The sequence below is a fragment of the Oryctolagus cuniculus genome, chromosome 3, assembly GCF_051225735.1.
Source record: "Oryctolagus cuniculus isolate XC-2025 breed Fujian yellow rabbit chromosome 3, ASM5122573v1, whole genome shotgun sequence".
In the NCBI taxonomy this organism is placed as follows: domain Eukaryota; kingdom Metazoa; phylum Chordata; class Mammalia; order Lagomorpha; family Leporidae; genus Oryctolagus; species Oryctolagus cuniculus.
In genome coordinates this window covers 178,939,506-178,953,620 of record NC_142869.1, presented here as the reverse complement: position 1 = coordinate 178,953,620, position 14,115 = coordinate 178,939,506, and the positions used below count along the sequence as shown (strand labels likewise).

Sequence of the window (14,115 nt, the reverse complement as noted above, 5' to 3'; positions counted from 1 at the left end):
ACCTCACCCAGTTAGAAAGGCTCTCAGACAGAAATCAACTAAACAACAAACACCGGCAGGAATGTGGGGAAAAAGGTACCCTAAATCCACTGTTGGTGGGAATTAAAACTAGTACAGATTTTGTGGGAGAAAGTATGGAGATATTTCAGAAAGCTGAAAATAGATATCCTATGACCCAGCAATCCCACTCCTGGGAGTTTATCTAAAGAAATGAAATAAGCATATGAAAGAGTTACCTGTAGCCCTATCCTATGTTTACTGTATCTCAATTCATAATAGCTAAGTTAGTGTATCAACCCAGATATCCATCAACTGAAGACTGGATAAAAAATTATGGTTTATATACATTATGGAATACTACTCAGCTGTCAAAAAGAATTAAATCCTGTCTTTGGTAATAAAATGGGTGCAACTGGAAATGATTATACTTAGTGAAATAAGCCATTCCTAAAAAAGACAAATACCATGTTTCCTCTGATCTGTACCAAAAATGTAGTTTATAGGAGTGAAATTAACATTTTGAGCTTCTATGATTGTTTATAACCTTGAACAGTATTTTATTTTCTTATTACTATCTGTTGATCTCTTTACTTAGTATAGGGTTAATCTTATAACTTAAACTGAAAGTAGATCATTGTAAAAATCAAAGGAAGCAAGTAGAAGGGTAGGGAATGAGTGGGAGGAGGGTAGGGTAGGAAGTACCACTGTGTTCCTAAGTTTATATGCATGAAATACATGAAATTTGTAACACACACACACAACACACTTAAATCCAAAGCTGCTACCTAGTGAATATATTCCCAAACCCATAGTATTTGCTGCAATATATTTACTGAGAGATGCCATGTAAAGAGCATGTAGAAAGGGTACCTACTATTCTTCAACAAAGGGCTAATGGTCACTAGCCAAGATCTCCAATTCAGAAACAATTAAATAGCATGGAAACTATCCCAGTACATGAAAATCATACTTCAGTATTTGCGCAAGCTGTCCAACAGTAAAAAATAACAAAGTATGCAATTCACCTTTATTATTTATGTAGTATTTAATTTGCAGTCTTTAATATTTATGTGTGTGCACAAATAAAATTTTGTTATTGCTCTCATTCGTAATACCTTTTCAGTATCCTGCATCGTTCTGATTTAAGCACTGCTATTAAAATATCATGCTATAAGGGAGTTAAAAGGAACTGGAGTTACACAAGAGAAAATTAGTAAAGGTCCAAATCTCAAAAGCATACAGATTAAAATTAATGGTAACTTTTCTTCCCAAATTTTATCTTATTCAAAGTTGGTGTTTAAAATACTAGGAATTAAAGTAACTGCTTCTATTGCCATATAATACTAGTAAATATACCAAGGAAACCTATTTTGTTATTTTTAGTCCTTAATAATCTAGATTTATCTTTACCACATTGTAAAGAATGAGCATCTTACATTGCTAAATGCATGGAGAATTAGCTGTTAATGTTTCTCACTGACTCCCAGGGTTTAGATATCAAGTGCACATCACAACATCAGAAGATGTATGTGTCCTTTGAAGAGTTAGTTATGTCAGATGGCATCCTGACAATGTATTATTCATTACTTAGTTACAGGTAATCAAGGTGGCAACATAAAAGCAAAACATTAAGAACTCACACCTGTCAGAGAATTCTTTTACAGAACTATAGACATTGAGAGCAGTTAGTCTCAAAATAAATAATGAATATATGTTGCGGAACATTTTTAAAAATTTGTGTCATGTTCTCAATAATGAATTACTTTAGGACAAGTACAGACCCTGTCCAAATTATAAAAAGTTCTAATATATTATACAATATAGCTCCTTAACATATTAAAGATACTAGGCATTTCACATATTTATATTGTAATTAACATTTTATAGTAAAATCTCTTATGACATTTAGATTACAAAGTCATATTTACAACTTAAAAAATAAAAACCAAAATATATAATTTGATAGGAATTATTACAGAACTATAAGTGATTATTTAATAAAGTATATATGTACTTCAGTAATAACCTTTATTTATTTTTGTTTTTGCACAATTATTTACTTGAAAGGCAGAATTAAAGAAAGAGAGAGACAAAGAGAGAGCGCTTCCATGACGCTGGTTTACTCCCGAAATGGCTCCAACAGCTGGGGCTGGGCAAGACCAAAGCAAGCAGCCTGGAATCCTATCCAGGTGTCCTGTGTAGGTGGCAGGGTCCCGAGGACTTGGGCCATTTTCGGCTACTTTCCCAGGCACATTAGCAGGGATTTGGATCAGAAGTGGAACAGCCAGGAGTTGAAGTAGTGCTCATATGGGATGCCAGTGCAACATCCGGCAGCTTAACCCACTGCCCCACAATGTTATTCCCATTAAGAAGGCTGTAAAAGGCCCAAGATCTCATGTGGAGGTAGGAGGGCAATAGGGAGGAATCTCGTATGATTTTCCTTTTACTCTTCCTTTTCCTTTGCCATTGTATCAAATCAAGTACAATGCTGTAGTTCTACGTGAAACAGAACGGCAATTGGAAGCCCATAAATACTCTATCAGCAGATCTTTTATAACCATTTTTTTAGTCTGAATGAGATCTAGCTTTGGATTTAATTATGAGTAACTTTTAGCCTTTACTATACATAAAACATGCTTTTTGAAAGACTAAGCTAATCACCCAACACAAATTTCGAACTATCTGCCATTAGCTCATGGAAGTTGAAGGAGTTAAAAAATATGCTTCCCCAAAATATACCACTCTGGTACATTATTTCCATTAAATGCACTCAATAATAGCAGATGCAAAAAAGACCACCCTGAGCTTCATCTTATTTCTTAAAAGCAGAGAATGGAACTCCCATGTGAAAGATGCAATGTCTTTAACCACAAGGACAAGAGGTCAAGAGTCAAATAATTCTGTACAGACTTTGATAAAATAACTCTTATCTTTTAAGCCTTCCCATATTGCTTCTTCATAATTTATTAATCTTTGTCCAATCCACTATATAAGTACCTGACTCCAAGTGCTTCTTTGAGTCTTATTTCTTTATGAGGACTCTGTGCCACATAAAGCCTGCATTAAGTAAGTTTGTATGCTTCTCTCCTGTTGTCTCACGTTGCTTTAATTCTTAGGCCCATCCCGGCCCGAGTGGACGCAGGTGGAGCTGTGTAGTGGTTATCAAGCACTGTCTATCCTCTGTGCACCACAGTACTTCGTGAAGCATGCTTCTCAGCCATCTAACTACATTTTTTTTTGCAACTTATTTTGCTTTAATAGCCCAAAATAATTGTGTAGCGGGACCATGTTGCAAAACAAGGCAGAAATCTAGACGAGTACATCTCACTCTGAGGAAAAACTGATTGGAGAGAAGGCACCAGAAGTTGCACTTTGTTGGGTAAAATGTAAACAGTAATTGGGGGAACGATTCACGAAGGGGAAAGCAACTGGCAGTGGCATTGCACTGGCATAGCCCCAGGATGGAAAGGGGCCTCTCGTGGATGCTCACCCTCCTCCTTCCACAGCAGTGTAATGGTACCTGATGCTAGGAGGCAAGCACCCACCCAAGGGCAGTGCAGGAGGGCAGGATCAGGGACTGACGTTAGCATAAACCTCGGGGCCCCTCCCTCCTTCCCACGCGGCTCCCAAGGACATCTCAACCAGCAGTGCCTCACGAATGCGCTGTTTGGCAACACATCTAACTACATTTTTTAAAATGGGTCTTAGCTTTTTCTAGAAGCTCTTTTCCCGTGTGTTGTGTTATGTGGTCCTCCTGATGGTAAAATGTACTAAACATTCACAGAGCCTTCTTATATGGAAAGTGCTGCCATTAACTTCTGTACAAGCCGACCTGCTCTCAACTTCAAGGGCTAAACAGTTAAGCTTGGAGGAAAGACTTCAGGCCGCCAATCAGGAGCAATTACCAAAATGACTAAGTGTTCAGAGTGCCCTAAAGAAGAAAGGAGAGGGTATGCAAACGCAGAGTAGCAAAACCTAACCTAGAGGGTTGTTAAGCCAGGAAAATTTTCTAGGTGAAGAAAAGGAAAAATAGGACTCTAGGCAGAGGTGCAACATGTGCAAAAATATATTCAGGCAGAAAAGAAGAGGAGAGAACATGGCATATTTTAGAAAGCAGAAGAAAGACTGGTGCCGAATGGCAGTGGGTAACACTTCGAGCCCAAAGCATGCCATGGGGCCTTGCGACAGCCGTCGCACAACACTGCATCACTCTCCAGGAAAGAATTCACTGCTGGGCCCTGCAGAGGGCAGATCAGTATCATCACCCAGTTGCAACTGATCCTGGAGGGATGCCACCAAGTCCATATTATTCTCTGGCAATCTTTGGGCTACACCCATACTCCTGAGCAGCCTCTAATCTATAACAATAGGCAGGTAGATGGTAAGGTGTTGCTCTCTGCCCCGTGTAGGTGTCTTCTGACAGCTGCTCTTGCTTCTGGACTCCCCATTGGATTGGTCAAGACTTGGTCAGACTTGCTTTGCAGATTATAGTCCCTATTTCAGTGTGAGCCTCTCTCAGGATTTGAGTATTAAGTTTGAGATACAGTTATTCGTTTTGAGGCTTGATGACTGCATACAATATTACAGTTACTATCAATTAGATTTAACAAATGAAATTCACATAATTGTATCCCCAGCTTTTAATAACTTCAGTGGCATGCTGAGGAAATCAAAACACAGTTGTTAAGACTGACAATTTTTGTTTAAGAAACTCAACATCAGCTATATCTGGGTGAAATAGATTATATTCAATTGGCTATTTTCTGTTTTCAATAAACAAATATTTAATTATAGCAATTTATTGCTGTAAAATAGTATGATACATTTAGTACAGTTCAGCACAGCTACTTCAGAGAAGAAAGATGTTCACTCAATTATTTTTGCTGCGTTTGGAGACTAACCAACTTGTTAGTTATGATGGTTAACATGGTTTTACTTCAAAGGAGAAAGATTTACTAGTTCAATTTAGCTAGAGTAAATCTTTGATAAACTTTTGCTAGGGAGTAAGTTTTTGTCAGAGTTATCACTCTGACACTTTCCCCCTCCCACCAAAGGCATGTCTGCCACAGAGTTTGAATCCATGAGCCCTGTGGATTGATCCCACTCCCAGCTCCACACTGAGACATAGGATACTCTTACCCTTCAAAAGTGGCTTCATGCAGAGGTCTTAGAACTTACATCTGGTGACAACAGGAAGGGATTCAATGTACCCACACCCACTCACCCCCTACCGCTCCCTACATCTGAAGGGTCAAAGGTTTCTACAGGTGCAGTTGGAGACAACTCAAGAAATATGCTGGAAGACAAAGCCTATGCAGCAAAGCCAAGATAAACCAAAGACACAAAGCATGAGAACTCATTCAATTCCAACTGAAGGCTGCCCTCCGTCACTTGACTACAGAAGCCAGGGTAAACTACATTTTGTTATTTTTGTGATCAACAGCATTCTGGTATGCAAGAATATCTTCTAGATTTTAAAACTACACAATGGGTCATGTACTTCAGCTTATCTTACTGCCCCTGCTAGACAAAAAGTTGTCAACTGTCACTCAATGCTCCATGTTTAATTTTGTAGACCATTATTAAACATAGATTTAAAAATTCTCCAAAGATATCAAAAACATAGCAAAATATAAATTTTTGTATTAACAAACTAAGGTGATGAAACATTTGGATGCTAGGGGGAAGTCACTGTTAAATATCTTCAAGTGTATATAAATACAAAGCAGGAAATTCTTGTCTGGCTTAAAAGAAAATAATGTTGATCTCAGTTTACCTAAGAGTTTTCAATGATGATCCTGGGCCAAATTGGGTCCTATTTGTTTTGGCCACACACTACCAAACACACATATTATAAAAACAGAGAGCTCTCCATGGTGACAGTCAACAAGAGCACCTATTCAGTTTAGGCAAGAATGAGCTCTCCGTTTTACTTTCACACAGTCCAGTTCATGATCTTATAAGGTATTTCAATTTGTGACCTCTGACATATGTATTCACATTCACGTTTTGGTAGCTAAGTACAGACTTACATAATATTATGAAAGAAACCAAATTAAAAAAATACCAAGAAAGTAAAATAATTTCAGATGATTAAACCCTAAAATATGATCCTTCAAATACCTGGAAACAAGATTCTTAATCCCCAAGGAGGTACATGGTTTACCTGTAGGTCTTTTTCTTTAATCTTCTTCTGGAGCACTTTAAGACACTTAGTGAAGTCAGTGTGGTCTTGATCAGGAGTTGAAATAAGTTCACATCCCTATACATTGAAGTAAAATATAAGAGAAGAATAAGTAATGATTTCAGCCTTCTGAACAAGACCAAGAGCTACAAAAGTAAAGACAAGGTATCAGTAGACATACCCTTTTATGCCTGTATTATTCTCCTATTATTAGAATCATTACCATTATCTTTTTTATTTCACATAACAGGACATTTCAGGAATGCTGTTACAATGTTATAATAATGGGCTGATTATGACAATCATTTTATCCAAGAAAAGCACAGATTATACAACATTAATGATCTTTAAAAAACACTGATATGACATTCAAAATTCACATAAAGGGTTTGGTATAAGTATGACAAATTATATTCACAGCGAAATTACCTGAAATTAAAATGAAACTGCTTGTAAGAAACTTTGAAGTTCTTTAGGCAGAACTCATAAGTTTACTTACATGATTGGAAAAATTAATATGATTTATATTGAACTCATGAGAAAATGTTTCTGTTTTATATCAAATCAAGTTACCTGTCCTATAAACTCCTTTACAGTACCCTGTGTGGAGAGCTGCAGGGAGACCTATGCCGGCATAAATATGTCTTTTGGATTATCTTTTGGACATAATGAAGAAAATTTATAAGTTCTCTGCCTTCTGTACAACATGTACCTTACCTGGTGAAAAACACTGCGATGTATTTATAAACATAAAACCACAAACGTGCCAACTTGTGGGCACTAGTGGACACAGAGAGCTAAAGAGACCATATTTTTGAAATGACACTTTGTGTGCCAATGTCATACAGAGGCAAAGGCATGTAAAACAAGAACACAATGGGACTTCAGACTTCTTAATTCAGGAATAAAACAATTCTTGGACTCTGCCAAACAGCTGAGTAAGGGAAAGTTAAATATAATCTACTATATAAAGTTGCCATTCAAAGAGTTTTCAAGGATACAAAACACCCATACTGCCTCTTAAATTATTCTAAGAACCATTCTCAGTAGATTTAAAGGTTCTTCTTCTACTTCAAGGTCTCTTTAAATGTGTCAAGCTAAACCTGTGCTTCATTCATTTACGACTGTCCTACAAGGTAGGAACCAATGAAACAATTAATTTCTCATAATTCAGAAATATATTATGCTCTAAAAGATGCATATGTCATCTTTACAAGATCATGGACATATACTTTCTTGACCCTAAAAGAACATTGGAATTTACTATAATCATCAAGCAAGGACATGAAGAAAAGCCTTGTCTCAGGATAATATGCCTGAAAAGAAAATACAAGCATATGTCATAGCATAAATGAACATGACCAGGGCTAAAATGATTAGATTGTCTCCAATTGAAAGTCATTGCACTGAACGTTCCCTGTGGGAGGAGTTATGTTTCCTTCATTACTATTTCCAGTATTGCCACCAGTATGCTACATGGGAATTAATAAACTTTGGAATACAGGGTAGGTTTTTGTCCTGGCAGTTAAGGTGCTGGTTGGGATGCCTACATCCCATAATAGACAGCATGGTTCTGAGTCCTGGCTCTGCTTTTGACTCCAGATTTCTGACAATGCAGACCTTGGGAGGTAGTGGTGACAGTAAAAGTGACTGGGTTCCTGCCATGCACAGGAAAGTACTGGATTGAATTTCTAGCTCCTAGCTTCAATCTCATACAATCCTGGCTATTGTAGGCATTGGAGGAATAAACCAGTAGATGGGAGCTCATTCTCTCTTTCTCTCAAAATTTTAAATAGTCATTTAAATGCACGTTGGTAAAGTAGGATTACACAGCATCTTATGGCTAGCTACAGTAATGTGACAATAGAGAATTGTCTTCCTCTTTAAATCCTAAGAATAGAAAGGAAATTTATAAACAGTTAAACCAAAACCAAGAAATAACCTACATAGTAACACTGCAACATTTGTAGGTTATGAAAAATAAAAATGAGATAATGGACTTGCTGACAGCTAGACAGCTGGGTATTAATTCACAAGAATGCTATTACTAGAAACCCTATTTCTCAACTTTGATGAAATGGGAAAGACATGCTTAAATATCTGAGAGACAAACGTCATGTAACCTCTATTGAGCTAGTTCTGTAAGAGCAATACTTCACAAAAATAATAAATAAAACTACTTGAGGGGCAGGCATTGAGATGCAGCAGAGTCAGCTGCCACTGGGAATGCTCATCTCGGTTTCTGGGATGGAGTCCCACCTCCATGTCCCATCCAGCTTCCACTAACGGGCACCCTGGGATGAAGCAGATGGCAGCTCAAGTACTCGTGTCTCTACTACTCATGTGGAAGACCCAGATGGAGTTTCTGGCTCCTGGCTTTGGCCTGACCCTGACCCAGACCTGGGTGTTGCAGGTATCTGGAGAATAAATCAGCAGACGGGAGACAGCTATCTCTTTCTGTTGCTCTGCCTTTCAAATCAATAAAAGCAAATTGATTAACTTCACAAATACCTACTTGAAACGTATGAGCAAGGCCTGGATATTTTACTTTACCTCATTACTTAAAAGGGACATGTAGAAGAGGTTAGGTCAGGATATAAAGAGAGATAAATGACTCTGAAAAACTCGGACTATATCAAAACCAAGACTCTAAGCTCTAGGTGAGTTTTTTCCACAGCCAACCATAGCTTTTCACTGTTGTCTGGATCTTATGACAGCATATAATGGTGTAAAAGAAGTAGAAGGCTAAAGATGAGAAACTTTAGATTCCACAAACAGGGAATAAAACAGAAATACTATGAAGTATATCAAGCAGTGCTCACCTACTACTTCATATGTTAACATTTATAATTATTCCTTATAACAAAATTCAATTTTGTGGTATCAAATATACTAAGTTACTATGAAAATTTTCACTGATTTGAGGGCTTTAGAAAACAAAGAACCTCACACTTACTATCCAACGAACTTCAAACTCTTAAAGCCATGACATTGCAAAATAAGAAAGTGTGTGACTTTCTAAAAAAAAAAAAGTATACAATATTTGATTCCTAATAAAAGTGCATGTATTTTATCCTGCAGTCATTCAGACATAATTTGGGGTTCTCATGCTAGCAGCTAGGTCTTTGCTGTGGCAGTGTTGGGAGGTGCTACCTTTAAGCAGTAGGGCATAATAGAAGGTAATTAGTAAAGGGGAAGGTGCTGATCTTGGTTATTGAGTAGGCTGATGTGACAGCAGGCTATTATAAAACACGACTGTCTCATGCATTTGGTCCCTTCTGTGTGTGGCTAGTTCCCTTTCCATTTCTCTGCTATGCTAGGACACAGCCATAGGTCCTTAACAGAGTCACACAGATGTTCAAACCAGGCTTGTAAACCTCTAGAACTGTGAGCTAGATAAATCCATTTTTTTTTAATATTTATTTACTGATTTGAAAGGCAGAGTTACAGAGAGGCAGAGGGAGACAAAGGAAGTCTTGCATTCTCTGGTTCACTCCCCAGATGGTGGCAATGGCTCAAACTGGGCCGATCCAAAGCCAGGAGCTTTTTCTGGGTCTACTACATGGGTGCAGGGGCCCAAGCACTAGAGCCATCTTCTACTACTTTCCCAGCCATAGCAGAGTTGGATCAGAAGTGGAGCAGCCAGGACTTGAACGGGTGCCCATATGGGTTGCCGCCAGCACTGCAGACGGTGGCCTTACACACTAAGCCACAGCGCCTGCCCCAGTAAATCCATTTCTTTATAAAGTGCCCAGCCTCAAGCATTTCATTATACCAAAAGAAAACTAGTTAGAAACCTTCCCAATCGATGTTACAAATTCTTCTTTCTTGAAATTTTTTTAAAGGTAGAGAGAAAGAACTCTTCCCATCTATAGGTTTACTCCTCAAATGTCTGCAACAGCCAGTACTGGAACAAGTCAGAGCCAGGAGCTGTAAACTCAGTCTGGTCTCCCATGTGGTTGGCAGAGATCCAACTACTTGAGCCATCCTGTGCTGCCTTCCAGGGTGCAAGTTAGAAGGAAGATGGAATTGGAAGTATAGTCAGGACTTGTAAAACAATCTTAAGATGCCAATATTTGAGTGAAACCTTCTGTTTAAACTATTGTTATCTTTGATCTTTCTCAGCTGCTTAAAATGTATTTTTTAGAAATACATAGTATTATTTTCTGAGCCAGAAGATGGCTCTAGTATAATATTAAATTTTTTCTTTCATAGATTTTATTATTAAATATATAGATGTTTAATTCTATCCTAATGAGTTTGCTTTATAAATACACCATTTTATAAACTGATTTGTTTTTAATATGACATTTTATTAACCCTGCTTTATAACAACTATAAAGAAAAAGACTTGAACTGATGTCACAAATTTCAGAATGTCAGTATGAAGATTAGTCTGATTTTGTTGTACCCTAAAAAGAATCTCGTGCAGATTAGGAATCACAATGCCTCCTCCAACCATTCTGAAGCATGTACACATAGAAAGAAAAGAAGAATTCCATAATTTGTAATAGGAAGTTCAAAGGGGCAGGTGTTTTATCTTGCAATTAAGACGTGTGGCTTGGGATGTCTGCAACCCATACTCAAGTGCCATATTCAAGTTTCAGTAATGGCTCTGCTCCTGACTCTTGGTAATGTGCATCCTGAGAGGGAGCAGATGATGGATCAAGCAGTTGAGTCCCTGTCATCTACACGGAGATTCTGAGTTCCCAGCTTCTTCTGCTGTAGCCTTGTGCCTAGCCCTGGCCACTGCCAACATTTGGAGAATAAACCAATGGACCACAGTTTACTCTCTCTCTAATAAATTGATAAATATTTAAGAATTCTGTTCCACTGTTTTGAGTTGATCATAGTCTCTCTTATCAACTCATCCTCACTCCATAAATCAAAACCAGGAAAAGCTATATACAAACTTAATTACAAAATCAATCACCAGATACCCAGCTATTTTTTAAGGGGCTTATATGTATCTACTGCTTAAACAAAACTGTACAGAAGTAGAGTTCTAACAGATTCAATACCCTAGTTCAATTGAAATAAAAACATGCGTATCATAAATACTCAACATGTAAAATAAAAACATTGTGTGAGAGTGAACGACAGGTAGGCTCTTTTTCTTCATCTTTGCATATCAAGAAATTCCTAACAGTACATCTCCATTATCAAACAAGTGCTTGAAAGAAAATCAGTTTTCTAAATTGATCCTTTTGTTTTGGTGGATAAAGTGTATAGTGTATACGTTTCAAATTCATCTAGACTCTGGGCTAAGGTTTATTCTTGAAAATAAGTGTGCCTCAGATAATAATGAAGTAGGCCCCAACTGATCTGTGGTCTGTTCCATCAAATAGATTCCAAAGATGAAGAGCTAATCACTAGAACAGATGACGGAACATTTTGAAACATATTTCATAGAAAGTATCTTGGGTTTATTCATATTTTAACAATTAATATATTTGTTTAGATATATAATTCACTTTCAAACAAAAACAAATCACTTGAGAGTGGTACTGTGGCGTAGTAGGCTAATCCTCTGCCTGCATTGCCAGCATCCCATATAGATGCCAATTCATGTCCCGACTGCTCCTCTTCTAATCCAGTTCTCTTCTGTGGCTCGGGAAAGTAGTACTGGTGGGAGCCAGAACCTTCATGGGAGATCTAAGGGAAGCTCCTGGCTCCTGGCTCAGCTCTGATTATTGTGGCCATTAGAAGAGTGAACAAGCAGATGGAGGACCTTTCTCTCTGTCTCTAACTCTACCTCTCAAATAAATAAAAATCTTTAAAAAATTTAAAAAATCACTAAAAGGGCCTGCATTGTTAATGATATATTATTAGTCAAACTATTTTACCACACATACATGGAAAGGGTATCAAGGGTTCAAAAGATAATAAAGGTCTATTAAACAATATTTTGAATGGAATTTGAAAACATGATTATGAAATTGATAGGAAAGAACAAAGAACCAAGAAAAGGAAAGTCAGGGCTGGCATTGTGGCATGACCAGTGAAGCCTCTGGCTGCAATGCAAGCTTCCGATTCGGACACTGATTTACACCCTGGCTGCTCCATTTTTGATCCAACTCCTTGGTAATGCACCTAGGAAGAAGAGGAAGATGGCCGAAGTGGTTGGACCCCTGTTGCCCACATAGGAGACCTAGAAGGAGCTCCAGCTTTTTGCCTTTGGCCTGGTTTGGCCCCAGGCGTGGTGGCCATCAGGGGAGTGAACAAGTGAATGGAAGACCTCTATTTCTCCTCTCCCTGTAACTCTTTCAAATAAATAGATTTTCTTTTTTTTATTTGACAGGTAGAGTTATAGACAGTGAGAGAGAGAGACAGAGAGAAAGTTCTTCCTTCCACTGGTTCACTCCCCAAATGGCCACTATGGCCGGTGCTGTGCAATCCAAAGCCAGGAGCCAGGTGCTTCCTCCTGGTCTCCCATGCAGGTGCAGGGGCCCAAGCACCTGGGCCATCCTCCATTGCCCTCCCGGGTCACAGCAGAGAGCTGGACGGAAGAGGAGCAGCTGGGACTAAAACCTGGTGCCCTTATGGGATGCCGGCGCCGCAGGCGGAGGATTAACCAAGTGAGCCACGGTTCCAGCCCATAAATAGATATTTTTAAAAAGACAGTAAAGAACAAAACCAAAGGCAAAGTTTCAGAAGAACAAGGTGGCTGAATTTGCTCCTCTGAATATTCCGGATTATAAAGTTACAGTAATTAACAGGTTATGGGCAAAATGAAATAATGGCATATTAGCAAAGTAAGAGTGGAGATATTTGCTTATATGACTCAAAACTGTCTTGCAGGATCTAAAACAGTGATTGGCACACAGCAAATGCTCAGTATATAGTTGTTGAATAGATACCCAGACAGAATTGAGGAAAAGAAACAGATATATGCAAGCATATTTAAATAATAATATTTATGAGAAAATAGAGTGGGAAATGATCGGATCTTGAGTAGGTAATTTATTAAATAAGATGCAAAACACAACTTAAAAGGAAGAAATCTGGTAAGTTTAACTACTTTAAGAAGTTTTGTTTACAAGCAAACAAACATGAATAAAATAAACAGAGATGGAAATATAAAGAGATACTATACACACATAAATAGAAAATGATTTGCATTAAGAATACATATAGAATTTCTAAAAATGTTAAAAATAACCTTGGTGAGAAAATGAGCAAAGCAGTTCGATAGGCAAATTATAGAAGAGAAAAATCTAATAAGCATGAAAATAAGTTGATTTTCACAAGTAATCAGAGAAATGCAGGTAAAATTAGAATGATACACATTTCATATAACATTAACAAAAATTGTGGCATAGTTAAACGAACAGTGTATGACGGTGAAAATGAATGACAAGAAAAACATGCATGGGCATAGGTGTTTATGAATCACAGAATCATAGAGGTAGTATAAAGAGTAGACAAAATCTGAAAAATATGAAACATCGTAAAATGTGAAAACGTACTAATTACCTGTATATATGATATAATGATGTTTTTGTCAAAGTATAAAGAAATGTAAGAGAATAAAGTTTCATGTTTATCCAGTTATAAGAGGTGGCTTAACCTGTTATGTCACAACACCTGTCTTTAGAAGGAGAAATCTTGAGCTGTATGGCTAACACTTCTTAAATTAGGAGGTGGTTCCAGAAGTATTTATTACTTTTTCTACTTCCGTATATCTTAAACATTTTATACTCTTTATTTTTACGATCATGTAGCTCTTACTACCAACAGTGGAGGCAGTTTTGGTTCATTTTTGTCTCCTCAGTGCTTAGAATACACAGTAGCTTTTTTTCCCCAAAATTGAGCTTCAATGATCAAGTTCCTCCTACTACATTGATTTTCTTACAACTTTAATGAAAAATGATTGTACATATTTATGGGCTACAATGCAATATTTCAGTCATGTATATAATGTGTAGTAA

The 14,115-nt window shown here is 37.5% G+C and overlaps 1 protein-coding gene across 6 annotated transcripts in view; it reads right to left on the bottom strand.

Annotated features, from left to right (window-relative positions):
* The window catches only part of TPK1 (thiamin pyrophosphokinase 1), a 464,784-nt gene that overhangs the window by 215,712 nt on the left and 234,957 nt on the right, over positions 1-14,115 (bottom strand). For all 6 annotated transcript variants that reach the window (XM_051849810.3, XM_051849814.3, XM_089329602.1 and 3 more), the window contains one exon: positions 6,167-6,262. In XM_051849810.3, the coding sequence (XP_051705770.1) occupies positions 6,167-6,262 (96 nt within the window). The remainder of the gene's footprint in view (positions 1-6,166; positions 6,263-14,115) is intronic.